General features: G+C 59.1%; 1 protein-coding gene across 4 annotated transcripts in view; it reads left to right on the top strand.

Annotated features, from left to right (window-relative positions):
• Positions 1 to 20,011, top strand: part of CXXC5 (CXXC finger protein 5) — a 35,918-nt gene that overhangs the window by 11,187 nt on the left and 4,720 nt on the right. For all 4 annotated transcript variants that reach the window (XM_021531866.3, XM_021531865.3, XM_085591162.1 and 1 more), the window contains exon 2: positions 17,707 to 18,776. In XM_021531866.3, the coding sequence (XP_021387541.1) occupies positions 17,991 to 18,776 (786 nt within the window). In that variant the 5' untranslated portion in view covers positions 17,707 to 17,990. The remainder of the gene's footprint in view (positions 1 to 17,706; positions 18,777 to 20,011) is intronic.

Below are 20,011 nucleotides of genomic sequence, written 5' to 3'. Positions count from 1 at the left end.
AGAGGGCTGGGGGGCACCCCACTGTGGGTGTGATCCTGTCTCATGCCCCATACTGGGGGGTGGCAGTGCCAGGGCACAGGGTTGTTCCTGCTCTATTTGCTCTCTGTGCTCAGCACAGAGCAGGGACAGGGATCTGGGACAGACATCCCCGCTCTGGATGGGCAGTATCAGGCAAAGCTGGCTCTAGGTCCCCTTGCTCTGCCAAGTTGTGGGCCCATCCCAGCCCTCCCCTGCCTGTTTCCCTCCTGCAGTGGAAGCAGATCATCCCTCTTCCTTTTCAGGGGTCTCCCTGCTGCCTCCTGCCCAGAGTGTTCCAGCTGCTCTCCCACTGGGCTGCCATGGGCATCCCTGCCCAGACAGGTGGGGAAGGGAAAGGTCATCTCATTCCCATGTCCTGTGGCTGGTACCCTGGGCAGTGCTGGGCTACCAGGAGCATCCCTGAGTGTTCCCCTGGGAACTCAGGTGTGCTGGGTGACCTGGCAAACCCTCACACAGCCAACTCTGTGCTGGAACCTCAGCCTGCTCTCCAAAGGTGCTGGCAACCAGAAATTGAATCTACCTGCCTGGAGCAGGGTGGCCCTCAAACTGGCACCAGTGTGTGAGGGAGGGCGTGGGTGGGTGCAGGGGCACCCACCAGCTGTGCTGCTGCCATGGGAGTGGGGAGAGCCACGGTCCCCTTCCCTGGGGTCTGCAGGTGAGGAGGAACCCAAGATGTCTCCATCCGTGGGGCAAGGAGGGCATGAGCCCACCCTGAGCTTTGCAGGTCACCTTGAACCCTGCTGGCCCCTGGCTTGGGGACCAACCTGACACCCTGCCCGTGCCTGGGCCAGCAGGAGCTGCACCATCCCCACTGCCCCAGGCAAGGCAAGAGGATGGGACAGGGCTTTTTCCTGGTCTCCCGGCCATGCTGTGTCCCAGGCCTTGTTCCTTGTGCCAGCACTTCCTCTGGAAGCACCCTTGGGCTCCTTTCTTCCTGGGGCTGCAGCTCTCCCCTCAGTGGGACAGATCCAGACCAGGAAGAGGATGCCTGTGGCTCCATGCCCAGGGTCTGCAGCACCCAACAGGGTCATGCCAGTGCCGTGGCCCCACAGGCTTCCCAGAATGTGTTGATCCTGGGAGCTGGTCAGGGTGTGATGATGGCAGAAGGTCTCATAGCAGAGGGTCACTGGGGACACTGGTTTCTCCAAGTGCCATCCCCTGGAGTCGGTGCCTGTAGTGGGGAGTCGCTCCTGCGCCCCTCGGGAGCAGATGCACCACACCCAGCCTTACTGCCCCTGAGCAACCACCATCATTTATTGGGTGGAAATAAGGAGAAATTCAGGGCTGGAGACAGGCCTGCGGGTGCTGCGGAGTGGGAAGGGACAGAGCGCCCCAGGGCAGGATGAGGTATCCTGGGTGATGCCGGGATGCGGGAGCATCCCTCTGAGAATTCGCTCGGGAATGCGGCCATAGGCGTGCAGGGGGCTGGGTGCTCTGAAAGCCACAAACCCCCGGAGCCCTCAAGGCTGATTCTGCCACAAACTCATCTCGAGGGTGAAAACAGCAGTGAGGGAGAAGGGTGCTTGGCCACATCCCCGGGCAGCTTTGCTTCAGCCACATCCTGCCGGGGGCGGGGGGATGCCTGGCTGCGGGGGGACCCTCCGGTGGGCTCGGGGGGTTGTGCCGTGTCGGAAATCACGTGCCTCTGGGCCCCGGGGCTTTACGGGAAGCGAGGGTTGAGGCGAGGGGCAGCTCCCATCCCCCCGGGATGGCTTGGCCGGGGTTCAGCTCGGGATCGGGCCCCCGAAGCAGCTGCCCCGGCGGCCGCTTCCCGGCAGGGCGGGGGCCGGGGGACGGAGCCGCCCTCGCTCCCCTGGCAGATGGTCCCTGGGCACAGAGCTGCCCCTCCCGCATCGATTACCCGGGCCGGCCGTTTAACGATCGCTTTCCGGGGTTAATTAAACTCTTCTCGCCGAGGGCGGCTGTACCTGCCTGCAGCCCTGATGCAGCCCCCAAAACGGGGCGACGCTGGGCTTTGCTTCCAAGCCAAACCTTAACATCCATCCCGGAGTGCGCCGTGGCTGCTTCTCCCCGGGGCACCCGGAGTAAGGTCAGCTGCCGAGGCTGCTTGTATCCCACTGTCCAGGCTGCCCGGGGTTTGCCCCTGACCTCTGGTTTTTTGGGAGCGATCCCCACGACCTCCCTCTGTGGGGTTGGCTCTGCGCCCACCCGTGTCTCTATTCACAATGATTTTGGAGGAAGGCGTGGAGAGCTCGGCGGCAGACGGCGGCTCCGGAGCCGCACGGATTGCCGGGCGGGTCGCAGCCCTGGGATTGTCAGGAGTTGCTGCTTTTTGCATATCTAAATGTGCCCTTTCAGCCGGCGCTCTCGGTCGAAACTGCCATCTTTTGCCTCATTGTCAGCCTCGCCGAGGTTACGCATCGTTTGCTGACTCACAGCCTCCTGCTCTAATTACTCGTTCAACTCCCTCCCGGGAGCCACCCGGCCAGTCCCGGCGCATCCCTCCCCGCTGCTGCTCCGCCGGCCGGAGGGCTGGAGCCGGGCATCCGTGCGGAGCCCCTCCCTGCACCCATCCCTGCCCCTGGGCATCGCTCCGAGCCCCCAAGAGCTTCTCCCTTGGTAGCCTGCTCCAGCTCCCCACGCTCACCCCATAACGCTGATGGTTTTGGGGTGCACACGGGGGTTGGTGGGGCTGTCGGGGCGGCTGACCCACCATCCAGGCGCCGTACCCGGGGGGCTCCGGGCTGGCTGTCCCCCCAGGCATCGCCCCGCTGAGGGATGCTCGCTCCCACGCTCCCTCGGAGCTTCCCAGGAGCATCCCGGGAGCGCGGCCCCCCCGGGGCAGCGCCGGCTGGGACGAGCGGCGCTAAAGCCGTGAGCTGAGCCTCTTTGATCCCCGTCCGATGTGATCAGCCGCCCGCAGCTCCGAGCCCGGCCCAGCGTGATTTCCAGCCTCGCGGAGATTCGAACAGACGCCGCAATTACCGATGGGATCGGCCTGATCCCGCTCTTGGCCTGATGCTCCTCACTGGCTGGGGTCCTGTCTGCCAGAACAGGGAAAGCACCAGCTCTGACCTTTTTAGTATTACTATTTTTATTATCATCATCAGCATCGAACTATCCCCCCATCCCATGCTTGCCATCACTGTCACACCAGTGGGAAGAGCCTGCTCTCCTCTGCAGCATCTCCCTTCTCACATCCTTACACCTTCCAAGGAAAGGGCACCCAAACTCACCCATCCCAGCAAGCCAGATGGATGCAGGGCCTCATTTTATCTTTAATTAACTTGATTTTTTATCTCCCCCTGTTTCTGATCAGTAATATCGAAGCAGAAACAACATCCCTGCAAATCCATCTTGCTAAGGGAGGTGAAACCAAGCTGGGTAATCCGGTGGTAAGGACAGCGCTCCGACGGGTAATGCAGTCGCACTTGCCTTGGAAGAGGAGATATTTTATATATTTATATACCAAAGAAAAAAAAGAGCCGTGTATGTGTTTGCACAGGCTTCTGCCTGTCACAGAATGGTCCAACCACGCATCTTATCTCATAAAGCCATATTTTGGCCCTTTTTTTTCCCCCCGAAGAAAGTGAATTTTAAGCGCCAGGAGACAGTGATGGTTTCTTTGGAGCTGTTAGGATCTGCCATGTACAATAAATCTGTCTTAGTTTGTGGATTATTGGCCCAATAGACCGTAACAGCTCTGTCAGCCCCTCCTGGCGCGCTGTGTCCGGCAAGCTCAGCCTTTGGTGGGTTTTCCTGGTTTTTTTATTATTTTCCAGCAGGAATTTGCTAAGGATTTTTCTGTGCCACGTGCGTGTACAGCAGCTGATAGGGAATTCACAGGATTCAGTAACGTTCTTAGGTTTTGAGATTTTTTTTTTTTCTTTTTAAAAATATTTCCCCTCTAGAAAAACCCAAAGGTACAAAGTCCAAATCCCCAAAACAGGATGAAGAGGAGGGCAGAGCCTTCCCTGGCAGAGTGCATCCAGCCAGGGGCTGCCTCCCTAAAACTTGTGCTGGTAGAGAATGGGGTTTTAGCGAATTCTAGTAGGATTGGGGTTTTACCCCTTTCCAGTAGGATTTTCCCTGGATGGCCCTGCTCCTGCTGGCTGTTTTTCCCAGTCCACTACGCTTGATCCAAGCCTGGAAAAACAGGATTTCCTGGGGGTGGTGTGGGATGGTGTGCTGGCCCCTCCAGCCTTACCAGGCTGCATAGCACATGCTCCTCGCACGCTTAGCCTGGATTTGAGGGGGTCTGAACCCCCCGGAGTGGGGGAGGATCTGCAGCTGGTGCTGCCCCAGTGGCAGTGCCCTGCTCCTGCTGCTCCGTGTGGTGATGTGGGGTGAGATGTGGGGTGAGATGTGGGGTGCACGTGTAGGGTGAGATGTGGGGTGCACATCTAGGGTGAGATGTGGGATGCACAATTGTGATGGGGTGAGGAGTGGAGCGGGAACCAGAGTGGGGTGCAGGTGTGGGGCACAGGCTGCAGGTGCAGGCAGGGCGGTGTGGGTGCCAGGCTGGGGGCACGGCCCGGGGGCAGTGGGTCTGCTGTAGGGCTGGGGAGGACACACGTCCTTAAGGAGGAGGTGTGTGGGGTTTGGGATGGGGAGAGAGCAGGCTGAGCGCTCGGTGCTGTGCTGGGAGGTGGCCCCTGGCACGCCGGGGGTGCCAGCCGGGGCTGCCTCTGGGTCCCCAGGGCTGCGCTGGCAGAGCCGCTCTGGTCCCAGGGCTCCGTAAGCCCATTAAGAGCTCAGGGAGCCTTACACCTCGGGGGGCTGCAGCAGGGCTTGCACTGCTCCAGCTTAAAGCCCTTGAGCTGAAGCGGGGGCGCTGCTGCAGGGAGGCAAGGACGCCCCTGGCCATCCTCTGGAGATGCCCATCCTGAATCCCCGGCGTGGGTGCTGGCTGCTTCCCCCGGGAGAGTGAGGCAGCAGCCCTGGCACCAGTACTTGGCTTTGTTGCATTGTTAAAATGCATCATCAGGGCGAAAAAGTACATTTTTTTTGTCTGAAAAGTCCTCAGAGGAGGATGTTCCCTCTGCAGGTGCTGTGGTTCAGCATCACAGGGTGCAGCAGAGAAGTACCAGGAGGGCAGGTAGGTCCATCTGGGATGGGGATGGGGAAGCCACACTGGTCAAGAGGAACCTGGTCTGGAATTGCTTGGGATTTTCTATACCTTAACCTAGTGCCTTATGTCAAAAGTGTCAGGAGCTGTGATGGCAGGAAACCCCCTCCTCCCTCCTCAGACGGGTCTTTGTGGAGCTCATGGAATGAAAACAGCTTCGTCAGAACACTGAGGGAGATATTGTGGACAGTCCCTAAAATTCCAGGGCTCATTCGAGACACAAGGATAAGTTCCTTTTTATAGAATCCACCACCACCAAGTCCATATCTGCTGGTGCTCCAGCTTGTTGGGGGATGGATTCTGTGGGTGCTCCCTTGCCCAGCTCATCCCACAGCCCCTGCTCATCCCTCAGCCGTCCTTGGGCTCATCCTCTATGGATCACGCTGCTGAGGGCAAGGTGCAGGATCCTCTGGCATGAGGAAGAGGGAGGAGGATGGCATGGAGGAGGCTGGGGAAGCAGCAAGTCGAAGAGGATGTTCATCATGGAAGCTGAGAGCAGGCAGTGGGAACCCATTTGGTTGGGAGCTCCGTGCTCTGGAGCTTCCCTCCCATGCCAGGAGCTTGGCAGTGCTGTGGGAAGATCCCTCTGGAGATGGGGATATGGGTGTTTGGTTTCAGGAGGGATCAAACCCTTTCCTAGTGAGGGAGGATGGTTCTCTCGCAGGGGCTCACCAGGGTGGCAGGCAGGTGCTGGGAGCAGGCTGGAGTCCTGAACCCACCCTGGGCTTGCTGGAGAAGGGCTGGACCACCACGTGGCAGACACCAGCTACATCCAACTTGCTGCTTGTCATTCCAGCCTGCCACCTGGGAAATGAGGGAAGGCAGAAGTGCTGACATCTAGCTCTAGTCTGAGTGTAGCCCCTCAGAGCTTGGGGCCAGGAAGGAGCAGTGAGCCCAGCCAGGCTGACACCCTGCAGGCAGTCCCCTCAAAGCATGTCTCCAGTGTGATAAGCCCTTTCCAGCTCCCACCAAGTAGTGTTTCCTTCATGCTTCAGCTTCCCTAGCCTCGGTCCTGTGGCCCATCCCTATCTTCCTCTGTGTTGTGACAGATTGTAGATGGGCTTTTCCATGGCTGCTCTCCTCAAGGTCATAGAGTGAACCTCTCCTTCTTACTGTGAGTCCTGCAACTCTTCCAGATGAGGGTCCTCCCATCCTGACTGATGCTGTGGCTGGTGATAGTGATGGTGACCCCTTCCCCCTTCCCAGGACTTCAGCTCTGCTTTCCAAATGTCCTGGGCCTGGTTCTTTAGGACCTGACAGTTTATGCCACCTCACTTGTGCTTTTTAAAAGTTGCCATAGGCTCAGAAAATGCTTTGGGTCAGAAGAGACTATCTCATTCCACCCCCTGCCATGGGCAGGGGGACCTTGCACCAGCCCAGTTTGCTCCAAGCCCTGTCCAGCCTGGCCTTGAACACTTCCAGGAATGGGGCAGCCACAGGTGCTCTGGGCAATCTGTGCCACCCTCACAGGGAATTTCCCCCCAATACCTTATCCACCCCGCCCTCTGTCAGTTTAAAGCCCTCATGCCTTGTTCTGTTTCAGCAGGCCATGGTGAGAAGTCTCTATCCACTGACCTTCCACACCCCCTTCGTGCATGGAAAGGCCACGGTGGGGTCTCATGGCTGTGCAGGACCCCAGGGGGACTCTGACTGTTCCAGAGCAGTCCCGGTGCTTCCTGCAGCCAGACTGGTATCTGATCAAACACAGAAGCTGGGCCTTGGTACAACACCTCCCTGCCCTGCCACCCCGTCATGGGCCTGACAGTTTTCTGGGAACAATTTTCCAGGAGCAGTTTTCCTAATCACTCTTTGCCAGCAGGTTGCCCAGCAGTGCTGCTTTTCTATCCTCTATCACCATGCACGGGGGAAGGAAGATGCCTTTCATTTGGGCTGATTCTTGGTTAAGAACCAAAAAGACACCCAAGAGGAATCTCTGAAGGAGAGCTTGGCTTGGGTCAGTCCATGTGTGTCCTCTGGCCTCAGGTGTGTTTGCTGACCCGACAGCACGCTGTGATGGGTGCAGGTCTCCCCAGCCATGGTCCTGGTTGAGGGCAGACCTTGTGTCTGAGGACATTTGGGCACCCCTGGTGCCAGTGTTGCAGCGTCCCCATCGTCAGCCAGGACAGCCGTGGGGCTCCCTGATCCCCAGGGGTGATACAATCCCTGCCTGTGGCTCTGCTGTCCTGGAGGATGAGGTGCTGCTTGCTCCCTGGGATCCAGCAGGTGCAGAAGGGAGGAGCATCATCTTCCTCTTGATCCCAGGATGCTGCAATTTGCCTGTTTGCTTGGGTGCTGCTTTAACATGGTTTCCTTGGCTGCCCTGCCCTTGAGTGTGCGGATGGCCTGGGAGATCTGGGCCTGGTGCTGTGACCACCCCACATGGAAAAGCTCAAGGAATGGAAAAAACCAGTGAGGGGTGCATGAGACCTGAGGACCAGTGAAACCAGTGTCTGAGATGAACCAAACTGGTGGAGCATCTGCCAAGCATCCCACTCCTGGAGGTGTTGGCAGCAAGTGTCCCCATCGACTGGCACCCAATGCCTGGGCAGCACCCTCCCCTCTGCCAGGCTCCAGCTCTGTCCCTTGCTCAGGCCCTTCCAGCCTGCTCGCCTGTGCTGCCTGGGGCTGTCCTGGCTCTCTGGTGCCATCCCCAGTGCCTCCAGCAGGGTCTGGCTTGCAGCAGGGGTCAGTCACCTGCGATGTCTCAGGGAGCAGGAAGCTCTCGGGGTGCACAGCAGCGAGCTCAGCTTGTGTCTGAGCTAGAGAGCAACAGGGTTTGCTCTGTGTTATTCTGGATCTAAAAGGAAAAAAAAAAAAAAAGGGATTGCTCTTTCCCAGTTCCTGCATTTCCTGAGAGCAGCCTAGCTCCTAGCTTATCTTCAGACAGCCTCAGGGGTATTCCCTTGGAGTTTGGGAGTTTAATCAGGCATTGCTGGGGCATGTGAACTCTGCGGCGAGTCGCCGTTCCCAGGGAGGGGAGCGCCTCTCGCAGATATTTGGGTTGGCGTGCCTGGGCTGGGGGCTGGGCTGGCTGGGAACGCGCTGCTGCTTTTCCTGGGGATGCGACTGGGACTGGCTGGGGGTGACCTGCCTGCCTGGGAGGATGGCGGGCAGGATGCTGTGGGCAGGGTGGGGTCCCCTGGACATCCCCGTGGTGGGGCTGCCTGGGCTTCACTGTGCTCCTCTGGAGCTTTCATCCCTCCAGCCCTGCCTCTGCCACCTGCCTCTTTTCTTTTCAAATCCATGGATTTTCTTTGTAGCATCCTAGGTGGGAGCTTCTGATTATGACCTGGCGCCCTTCTTCTGGCCCCTCTGGCCATAACCTGGCCCTGCTGCTGGTTTTATTCTGGGTGATTTTGAACTGGGAAGAGAATCAGAATTCCAGTGGAAATGCTCAACACCAGGCTCTGCTTCACCGGTGGAATCGAGGGCTTTGTTGCTGGCTCTTTTGCAGGCAGTATTTCTTTTTTTGGGGGCTGGATGTATTTCTGGCAAGTAAAATGACGGATGCTCTGTTTCGTTTCCAGTGGCAGCGTTTCAGATTCCTTGCTCCAGGGCAGGAGCTGAGCGAACTCCGATTCCAGAGCAGCTCTGGTACCTTGGCAGCTTAAAGGCCACGGGGTTTGCTTGAATGACAAGCGGTGCTGAGCGTGGGGAAAGCTTGGGAGAGGCAGTTCTCTGCTCATGCCTTCATCTCTTGCAGGAGCAAGATCCCACGGAGCGGGGAGGGACCTTTATCCTGTCTTCCTGCTCTGCAGGCAAACTGGGAGGTGATGGGCAGACCTGGAGAAGGATGGCAAGCCCTGCCTTGAGGGGATGCTCCCTGCATCGCTGCTGGGGAGATGGGGAGAAGCAAAGTCTTGAGGCATTTCTGTGTTTTGTCCCTAGAAACATCCTCTTGGATGCTCTTACCCCAGCTTTGCCTCCCCTTGTACCTGTCTCAGCAGGATAGAATCACAGAATCATGGAACGGTTTGGGTTGGATGGGACCTCAAAGCTCATCTCATTCCAAACCCCTGCCATGGGCAGGGACACCTTCCACTCTCCTGGGTTTCTCCAAACCCCATCCAACCTGGCCTTGGATGTTTCCAGGGATGGGGCAGCCACAGCTGCTCTGGGTGACCTGTTCCAGGGTCTCACGAATGCCTCTGTAGTGCAGATCTCAGAGGCTGGCTGAGCTGCACCCTGCAATGTTGGTGAGCTCCAAGCTACGAGGAAGGACAGGACCTGCCAGCAGGGCTGGGATGCTGTTGGGATGCTGCAGTGCTGAGGGTGAGGTGTGAAGGATGGGAGTCCACAGCCCAGGAGGTCAGGGCAGGTTGGGGACCTGTCTTCCTGAAGCTACCCAGCTTTTTTTGGCTTGTCTGCATGGACCTGAGACATGCATGGGTCTGCAGACAGGGTCTGCTCGTCCCTCAGAAAACACCCTGCACTTGGTTTTGGTGACAGAGAGAGCCCTGACTGCTGCCTGCCTGCCAAAACCTGTACCCCAAAAACTCTCAAGCCTCTCTGGCCCACTGGGCTTACTGGAAGCAGCTTCCCTGGTTAGCACTGGGGATGGGGTAGTGCCAGCCCCATTGCTGTGGCAAGTTTTGGCTGTGCTCAGCAAGGCTGTGGGGCTGGGAAGAGACCAGCTCGACTCCCCAGGGGCTGTGGGTGCCTCACTGCCCCCTCCCAAAGCTGAGCTGGTCTTCCCCCCCCACCAAGCCCTGGCCAAGCAGCCTTCCTCCCCTTTCTCCTCTTCCTCCTGTTTCCCTCCTGCCAGCGAGGCCAAGCAAAACGCGGTGCTGACCAAAAATAACAACCGCCGGCAGATCCAGACAATGGATAAACCCCCGGTGAGGGCGAGGGCGACCCGAATCCTCCCAGAGGAAGACGGGATTATTCGCCGTCCTCTTGGACATCTGTCAATAGCTGCCGTCTGCGGACCCGCTTTCCGACAAGGCCGGCGGCTTTCCGACGGGGCCGTCGCCTTCCTGCTGGGAAAAGTGGTTCTTCCAAAGTGGTTGTCCTCAGGAGCAGGGATCGTGGCTGTTTGGGATCTCATCACTGAGCACCGTAAGGTTCCCACCACCCATTAGAGGCCAAACTCAATGCACTGAGCTGGCCCTGGTGCTCTCAGGTGGTGACAGTGACACAGGGGCTGGCGTTTGTGCTCTGGGTTTGTGCTCTGCCACCACGGAGCTGCCTGGTGGGATGTGGGGGGATGAGGTTTTGAGAGAGCTGGGAGCACAAAGAGACCTCTCCAGGCTGGAGCTGTTCTTGAAGGTGGCACTAATGGATTTAGGCACAATTGAGGGTGACACCTGGAGATGGCATGAATAGATCTGGGCACCATCAAAGGTGGCACTTGGAGGTGCTTGTACATTGAAACACCATTGAAGGTGGCACCGTTGGCTTTGGGGCTCTTTGGCATCCAGCATTCCCATGCGACTGTACCTACAGATTTCCCCCTGGTTTTTAATTAACTTCTTTGCACTCTGCCCATGCCAAGGGTCTCTCTGTGACCTGGTTGTCGGTCAGACCCCAAGTAATTGACGCTGTAATTGCCCCATCTGTTAACAGAGTGATTCACACATCTTAGCTTGGCCTAGGCAGGCATGTGTGGGTTTCCTCGGGGCAAAGCCACCTTCAGCCCCCCGGCTCTTTGGAGGTCCTGCTGGGATGCCCGTTGTTGTTGGCATCTGCCACTGGGCAGCGCCTGCCCCTGCCCACCTGTCCCCCATGCCTGGGCTCATTCTGCCTGGTCCCCTGAACCTCACAGCCCTGAATCACCTTGGGGGCCTCACTCGGTGGGCAGAACATGGGGAACTAGTTGAGCCAGAGAGTCCCTCCAGGAAGGTCTGGAGGGGATTAGCAGAGGACAGGGGGTGTTCTGCTGGGCTGGGATTGATGGCGCATCTCCGGGGCGATGCCAAGCCGGGGGGAGTGGGCGAGCGGCAGAGCCGTGCCACGGCGCGTGAATGTCAGATGCTGCTTGGCTGCGAGCTGGGCTCGTGCGAGAGCAGATCTGTTCAATCCCATTTGGAGAGGGGGGAGAGGCGGGGGGGGCTCTTCCCCAGGCTCAATCTGGTAGGTTTTAGTTACAGTCGTTTTAGGATTTGGGCAGCGAATTGGTGCAGCTTTGGCACAGGGGGGGATGGATGAGCACCGAGGCTGCCAAGCCTCCCTCATCCCCCGGAATTGGGGAGGGGGGGATCCCGCAGGTGGGTGCAGCCCCCGGGCTGAGCAGTGTGGCCATCACCCGGCTCTCTGGGCAGCAGCTGGGCGAGTGGAGGAGGGGAGGAGGTGCCTGGCGTTGTCCGCAGGGCACCCGCAGCCCTGCAATGCTCGGGTGGACGCTTCAAATCGCGTTATCTCCATAACCGCCCGGCTCTGGCCGCTCCGAGTGGCAGCGGAGATAAGTGGATTTCTAGGGAGCGCCTGGTCGTCTGACATTTAAGACTCCTTAATCCGTAACCACCACCCTGTGGAGGCAGGACACAGCCACATTTCCCAGCTGGGGCAGCCCCGGGCGCAGGTCAGCCCCTGCGTTGGTGGCTCCAGCTGTGCCAGGGCCACAGGGTGAGGTTCAAGGATGTGCACGGAGGCTGTGGTATCCCTGGGCACTTCCTTGTCCTCTCCAGGATGATAAGCTCCTTGGCAGTCCGGGGCACATTGGTGATAGGCTCTGGGCTGTCGCCTGAGTCAGGCATCCGGGTGTGGCTGTGCCAGCAGATTGGGAAGCCTGCAGCAGCCATGGGGCTACACGGAAAAACCCGGCACCAGTGGGAAAAAAATACGGCCTAGATGGATCCCTGGTGGAGGGAGCCCACCTGGGGAGGTGGCATCACCTCCTGCCTGCTCAGCAGGATGTGGCATGGCCTCACCACGCTGTCCCTAAGGATGTGCCTGGCAGCACATCTCCTGGCCCACCCTGTGTCCAGAGTTGCTCCTGGGTCACATCTCCGGGACCGCGTGGCTGCCTGTGAGGAGACAGGTGAAAGGCACTCTGTGCACCATGAAGATTTGCCATCTGCTTCCAGGGCAAACTCCAGATGCTGGATTTAATCTTCCATAGCCTTTTAATTCATGAGTTGGCTTCTTAACATCCCTCAGTGCCACCTCGGCAGCAGAGACAAGCAGAGTGGCTGCCATGACTGGCCCTTCGAAGGATGTTCTGGAGCACAAGAGATGAACCTTGTCTGTGTGAGTTGCCCATGTGGCAATCTGTCATACCTCTCATACCTCTGGGTCTTTAACCCACCCAGGGTGAGCCTGAGCATTCACAGCACTGCCCCAACCTCCCCCAGGCCTGAGTGTCCTCTCTTGATGTCAGGAGAAAAGGTGGTGGGTGATGGTAACTTCCATGGTACGTCCAGGAGTGGATCTTCTGGCTGGACCAGTTTTTGGAAGGATGAATGCAGAGAGCAGAGCTTTGGGGCTGTTGGGTTGACAGAGATGATGGCTTGCAAATAACAGGCTTGTCTTTGCCTCAGGCACCTGGTTATCAGGCACCATGGATGGGTGTCCTGTAGGGGTAATCAGCCTTGGGAGATCATGGATTCAATTCTCTCTTGCTTCACCTGCTGCTGGACATCTGGCTGGTGAGGCTGTGATAAGACATCACCGCCTGTTTCAGCTGACCTGTGTCAACACCTGGTGGAGGGAGCAGCGGGTTTGAGTGTGCTGCAGAAATGGGCACCTGGCAGCTGAATCATCTCTTGTGGTGCTGGGGTCGGAGCTGCTGTGAACCTTGTTCTGGTGGGGCATGTTCTCCTGAGCCTTTGACCTCGGTTGCTGTTGGACCTTCTGGCTTGTGGCAGTGCTACAGGGCCGTGGTGCTGTCCTACCCACTGGTGTCTCATCCCAGGATGTGTTTCAGACACCAGGATGCCTCCAGGCTGTCTTGTCTCCCCGTGCATCGCTTCCACCACCTATGGGCCCGTGCTCCTGGCCATCTCAAGGTCCTGTCCACTGTTGGCCAGGGCAGCTGAGGAACACAGGGACCACCTCCAGCCCCTCTTTGGAGCTGCAAGGGAAAGGTGCCTCTGGTTGCAGCCTGCCTGGACTGACATCTTTCCTGGGATGCCTTCGAGAGGGGCACACGCTGGTGATGGGTCGGTGCTTAGCACGTCTGAGTCCGTCCATCCGTCTGTCTGTCCATCCATCAGCAGGGAATGATGGTGTGATGGTGGTGGGGAGGAGGTGGGGGCCATGCTGGGCGGGTGGCCACACGGTGAGGGGGAGGAAGTGGGGACAAAAACGCGGCAGAGGGGACAATTGCAGCCTTTCTCCAGGCTGAAAAGACGCCGGGGTCCCTTCCGTCCTCGTCCTCCGTCTGCTGCAGGCGGACAAAGCCACCGCCCCCAGTGCCCACCCAGCGCCCAGGGATTAGAAAAAAGGCGAATTTTGATTTTCTCCTTTTGTTTCCAGAGCCCGGGAGCAGCTCGGCTTCAGCTTTGCTGCTTTCTTCTCCCTTTACGCCGTGTCTGTGCACGGCTGACCAACCAGCGGCTTTTCTGGGAGGAGGGTGATTTATTTAAAATTAAAGGAAAGCAGAAGTTCTTTCTTGAAGATGAGACTTTTTAGGTCGGCGGGAGCCGATGGCTTTCCAGCCATGCAACGAAAACACAGGGGAGCCAGCTGGAATTTGCAGCTTGTCATTTTTTAGCAAAAGCAAAGCTCCTCTCCTGCTCCCCTCTGACAGTGAACGGTGCCTGCAACCGGGGGGACTCTCAGCCAGTCTCCCTGGCTGGCAGGGGTTTTTCCAGACCACCAGAGATGATCCTTTTGCAACCTTTATTTATTTTAGCATTGTCAGGACTATTGCAGAGGAGTCCCCTGTGTGCTGGGGTTCAGGGAGCCCTGGGGCAGAGTGGAGGAGGTGAGGGGTGGTGTGCTGCTGAGAACTGGGGGAAGACCTATGTAGAGGAGCATCCCAGATTTCCCTGCCTGGGTTATGGGAGAGCACAGCTGCCTTGGCCCATCTGAGCATTCCAGGCTGGTGGGAGGCAGGTCTTTGGGATGACCCATGGAAATCATAGGATCACAGGATAGTTTGGGTTTGAAGTGTCCTTAAAGATCATCTCATTCCACCCCCTGCTGTGGGCAGGGACATGTTCCACTAGACCAGGTTACTCCAAACCCTGGAGTAACTGGGTAACCCTCCAATCCGGCCTGTAACATTTCCAGAGATGGGGCAGCCACAGCTTCTCAGGACAACATGTTCCACACGTGCTGTCCCTCACCCTGGGATCCCCTGGCCTTTGGACCCTGCGCATGGCAGGGGGTTGGTTGCAGGGGAGGAACAGTGTCCTGCAAAGGCTTGGGAAGCCCTGGTTGTGGCTTGGGGCCTCCCGACCTTGGTGCTGTCCCCTTGAACCCTGGCGTCCCTCCAGGCTGTTAAGCTGCCCCGTGCAGACCCGGGCGAGGGAGCCCATCACGTGCCCCTTAATGCGGCCCGGACTAAGCACCTTTGACAGGGACCCAGATGACGCTGCCCGGCGCCTTCCCGAGGGATGGGGGCCGGAAAAGGGGCAGAAACGGGACGGGGGGGCCCTCACCGTCTTTCCTCGGGTCAATCATAAAGAAGGGATTAAGATCATTAATTCCTCCCCCCGCTGCAATTAACGACGGGGCCGGGCAGCGGCTGGCGAGGAGCAGCGCTATCTGTTGTGCTGGGTGGTCCCGCGGTGGCAGCGTGGGGGACCCCCCCTTTTATGTGAACTACGCGTACCCCCGGCCCCCCGCGTGGGGTGCCTGGCGAGGACAGCGTGGGGACAGAGCGGTCCCAGCTGGCACGGCCGCGGTGTCCGGCCGCGGGGGCCGGAGGGCAGCGCCGGGTGGCTGCAGATGGTGGGAGCTGGCGGAGGCGAAGCGGCGGCCGGGACAATAGCGGGATTGTGCGGTGGCGCCGCTGGCACGGCTCGGCACGGCTCGGCGCCGCGCCCCGTGCCAGCCGCGGGCACTGCCTTGCGCCGCTGGGGCCGAGCGCGGCCGCGGCGCCGTGCCCGGTGTCTCCGGGTGCGGGGAGCCGGGCGGGCGGGCCGGGCTGGCCCGGTCCCGCAGCCGCGGGTGCCGGGGGGCTGTGCCAGGCTGCGCTGCTCGCCCCGGTGCGAGGGGGCGGCGAGCGGGGGCTCAGAGCTGCTGGCACCCTGTGGCATGGTGGGACCAGCCAGGGAGGCTGGACGGTGTGTGTGGCTGCGGGAGAAGATGGGAACTGGTGGAAATGGTCACCACGCCGTGGCTTCAGCCGGTGTCCCCTCCGCTCTGGCACCGGGAGCCCGCTGCGGGGCCGTGGGAAGACCCACGCGGGCAGGACGCAGCGCTTTGACGGAGCTCCCCGGCAGCCCCGCGGCACGGCGGTGCCGATGCCCCGGGGGGAGCGGGCAGGGCGGGGTGGCGAATCCCGGGCACGCGAATCCCGGGCCGTGTGTCCGGGCGCTCGGCTCCCCGCACGGCGCGGGGCGGGCGGAAGAGGCGCAGGGCCGCAGGAAAGGCGGCCGCGGGCAGGCGTGAGATAACAGCGCCGGGCGCTTTATCTCACATCCTCCCGTCCGGCGCTTTTCCTGCCGCGCTCCCCGCTCCGGCCCCAGCGCCCGTTGCTGTCGGCACTAAGGTGTGACCCGTCCTAAGGTCGCCAGGAACAGGTTCCCCACCTCCCTGGCAGAGGGGACGAGTGATTCCGCTGCATGGCAGCAGCTCGCCCATCTTCCCAGCACCCCGTCATCCCTTCGGGGTGCACCCCACCTCGCGGTGCCCAGCATCCCCCCGCCTGGCGTGGGGCGGGATGCTGGGGAAGGGCAGCCCGTCCTGCCGCCGCAGCCCTCCCTCCCCACGTGGCCTGGCGAGCTCCCGGCTGGAGCCCAAGCCCTGCATCGATCCGCGCTGCATCTTAAATCCCGCAGCAGCTGAAGCAAGCGGTTTTCAGCGCCAGGGCGGGGGGGTTTCTCCGTGGGCGAGCCGGCTCTGGCACCCGAGTGAGACACCGGGGCTGCTTCCGCAGCCGGTACCACGGTAGTTGGCACAGGGACTTTGCCCCCATCAGCGTTTTAACGGCGATGCCCAAGCTCTGTCCGTGGGAAAGGGTCCTCCCGGGCTATTGTGGGGTTCCTGGGGCTGCGCTGGAGAAGGGGATCCGAAGGGTGATGGATGAGCAGGACTGGGGTTTGGGGGTGCAGGGATGCCCCTCACTCTGCTGCATCACCCCTACAACAGGAGCGAGGGTCTCAGCAGAGCTCTGCACATCCCCGTCTGGGCCCTGGAGAGGAAGGTGCTGGGATAGCCAGGATGGAGGGATCGGGTGGGCGAGGGGCCTCCTCCCAGTGCCACCCTCCCCCAGCTGCCGCCGGGGTGGGGACCTGGGTTCCTGCTCCATTAAGCTCTGCAGCTTTTCTCCTCTAAAGCCTGATTACTTGGCGGTGCCTGTGTGCGTGCGTGCTCGGGAGGGAGGAGGAGGAGGAATTTCACAACAACAAGTGTTTGCAGCCACACTGGACCCAGCTGCCCCGGAGTCGCCCCAGGGACAGCAGCATAGCATCCGCTCCAGGAAGGCTCTTGCTGTTACTGCTGAGCCCGTGGCGCTGCTGGAGCAGCTGGGCATGTGTGCTGGGCATGCTGGGGCATGGGAGGAGGTCAGCAGTGGGGCTTGGAGGTGGATGCTGTGCTCCCTATGGGGTTGAAGGTGGGCACTGCAGCTCCTGATGAGACTTGGAAGCGTATGCTGCAGCTCCCTGTTTGGTTTGGGGATGGACACTGCAGCCCTTCGTGGGGTTAGAAGGTGGATGCCATGGCTGTCCACAGGATTTGGAAGTGGCCATTGCAGCTCTTATGGGAATTTGGAGGTGAACACCATGGCTGCCCATGGGATTTGGAAGTGGATGCTGGAAGTGACTGAGAATTGGCTGGTGCAGCTCTCTATGTGATTTGGGGTGAACACTGCAGCTGTTGGTGGGGTTTGGTTGAAGATGCTGTGGATCCCTGAGGCACTTGAAGGTGGACACTGCTGCTCTCCATGTGGCTTCCTTCCCCTGCCCAGTGCTGGCTCGGGGACAATGGTCCAGGAGGAGAAAGAGGAGGAGGAAAAGGGGTGCAGCTTAGCCTGAGCTGGGTGAGCAGCATCCCTGGGACTGTGGGAGCTGGGGTGTTGCCTCTATGGCACCTGGCTTGGGGGACAAGGGTGGCCGCAGGGTGGGAACCAGGCACCCCTTGCACGAGCTCCAGCTCCTGGCCTGGGAGCATCCCGCTGGCGCCTGCAGTGCCATCCGGTGTGGGGCCGCACGCCGCTGGAGCGGAGCGGGAGATGAGCCCCGTGACTTCCCTGGGGCTGCTGTCCCTGGGGGAGGAGAGCCGGGCACAGAGAGTCTTTAAGCATCAGAGTGCCATTGCTACCAGGCCAGGACTTCCCCTGTGACCCCCCACTTCTGTCTGGATGGCGACCCTTTTAGAGAGCAGCGGAACGGATCTCCACCGAGGTCCGTTCCCTGGAGTTCCTTTGTTCGCGGCGCTGAGATTTTCATGGCAGGGGGAGGAAGAGCCGCTTTGAAAAGCCTGTTGGCTCTTGCCAGCGCTGACTCTCTTTTCTTTTCTCCTTCCAGAGCCGCGTGGTGTGTCCCAGAGCCGCAGAGTATGTCTGAGCACTGAGAGCACCCTGAGTCCTCCGCAGCCAGCGCGGGAGGAGACGCCCCGTTGATGTGCGGTCCCGTCTGAGCGTCCCCGGTGGCTGGCGGGCCAGTGCTACCAGAAGGGCTTTGGGGGTCTTTCACTTTGGCATTAGGGTGGGTTTTTGGGTTTTTTGTTGGTTTTTTTTTTTTTTTTGGTTTTTGGATTTTTTTTTTTTTTTAAATTTTGGGGTTGGTTTGGTCGTTGTGCTCCGGGCACCATGTCAAATTCGGGCTCCCATCAAGACACTGGGAACAAGCCAGAGACGGAAAAAAATAACCAAGATGACTCTCAACCCCCTGTCAACTCCGAGAGGAGGAACAAAAGTGGAATAATAAGTGAACCTTTGAACAAAAGTCTTAAGAAGTCCCGTCCACTCTCCCACTATTCCACCTTTGGTAGCAGCAGCTCGGTAAGCGAACATTCAGAGAAAGGCAACCCCTTAGCTAATGGCAACGATGCGACTGTGGATAAAAGTCATTCTACCTCAAAGCACAAAAACATCTCTAGTATGCTGAGCAAATTAGACCGGATGTCGGAGCTCTCCTCAGAAGGACAGACCGCCCTCCAACAGTTTGCTCAGTCGACAGAAATGCTCAAAAGAGTGGTACAGGAGCATCTTCCTCTAACAAGCGAGCACGGGACTGGTATCTCTGACATGGAGGCAGTCTCAGCTGCAGAGACAATGAACGGCCCCTCTGATTTTCCTTACCTGGGGGCTTTTCCCATCAACCCAGGCCTTTTCATTATGACCCCTGCCGGCGTGTTTCTGGCAGAGAGCGCGCTCCATATGGCTGGCTTGGCAGAGTATCCCATGCAGAATGAGTTGGCATCTGCCATCAATTCGGGGAAAAAGAAACGGAAAAGATGCGGCATGTGCCCGCCCTGCCGAAGACGGATAAACTGCGAGCAGTGCAGCAGTTGTAGGAATCGCAAAACTGGCCACCAGATTTGCAAATTCCGAAAATGTGAAGAACTCAAAAAGAAGCCTTCTGCAGCACTGGAGGTAACCGGCCCCTCTCAGGCACCCTAACCCCTCCTCGGGCTGCGTTCCTGGGTTTGGATCTTGCCCTAGATAATAAAACACCTGGTACTTCTTACTTTTTTTTATTTTTCCCTTTTCCATTAACAGCTCTCACCCTGAGATGTGTACTCTGCCCAGTGCCCCCAGTCCCACCCCATGCTATGTACTGAGGTTGATTGATGTGGGGAGGAGGACTGGGGTCTCTCCCTGGGCACGCTGGACTTTGCTCTCCCCTTTGCAAGCACAGGCAACAGTGGGGCTCTGCTGGGGTTTTGGTGACAGCATCCCCTGTCCTCAGTGGGTGGCAGAGATGGGGAGCAACAGCCAGCCCCAGAGGAGGGGGATGACTTTTTGGGGCAGACCTTGGGGTAATTGGTGATGATGAAACCTGTGGCCACAGTGCAGCCAAAGCCCAACCCCTCAGCTTATTCCACAGCATCGCCAGTGGAGTGGCTGTGCCAGGTGTCCCTGGGCCAGCATCCCTCTGGGGTGGTCAGGATGAGTCCATAAGGCAGCAGCTGGATTTCCTGTGGCAGCAGTGCTGCAGTCCCCACTGGCAGTGCTCCTGTTTTAGCACCCAGCAGAGCCAGGAACATCCCTGCTCCTGCTGGGGATGCCCAGGTGCCCTGGTGTGAGCCAGGTGCTCAGGCTGTCACTGCCCACCATGGCCTGCTTGTGGATGTCCTTGGCTTTGGAGGAGAGCCATTTTGTTGGGGTGCCACCTTGCCAAATCCACTGGGGAGGTGTGACATTCATGTGGGACTACAGGGAAAGTCTGGTGACGTGGGTTGTGGGGGCCTCTTTAGGGCTCACGGGCGGGTGGCATGGCATGGCTGGGGGCTGGGTGCCAGCAGGGCAGGAGTGCCCCATGCTCTGGCAGAGCCTCCCTCTTCCTCACACCCAGGTGTTGTGTTGAAGCCAGGTTTGATTTTTCTGTGAGCTGACCCCACCATCATCCATGCTGGTGTGCTTCCTCCTTCTGGTGAGCACATCCCCATGGAGAGACAGACAGGCTAAAAAGTCACCTGGGCATCAGCTGGATGGTGCATCTTGGCACAAAGGCCTTGCCCATCCTCTGGTGGTCCCAATGCAACCAAGGCCCGCTGCTCCCTTAGCCACATTCTACGTTTTTCAATTAGCATCAGCTCTGAATGAATACTGAAGGGGAAAAAAAATCTATTTGGGCGGTGGGGATGAGGAGAGGGGGACTGTGTCTT

This window comes from Lonchura striata, chromosome 13 (assembly GCF_050655825.1).
Source record: "Lonchura striata isolate lonStrDom1 chromosome 13, ASM5065582v1, whole genome shotgun sequence".
NCBI lineage: Eukaryota > Metazoa > Chordata > Aves > Passeriformes > Estrildidae > Lonchura > Lonchura striata.
This window is presented reverse-complemented; position numbering and strand designations above follow the sequence as displayed.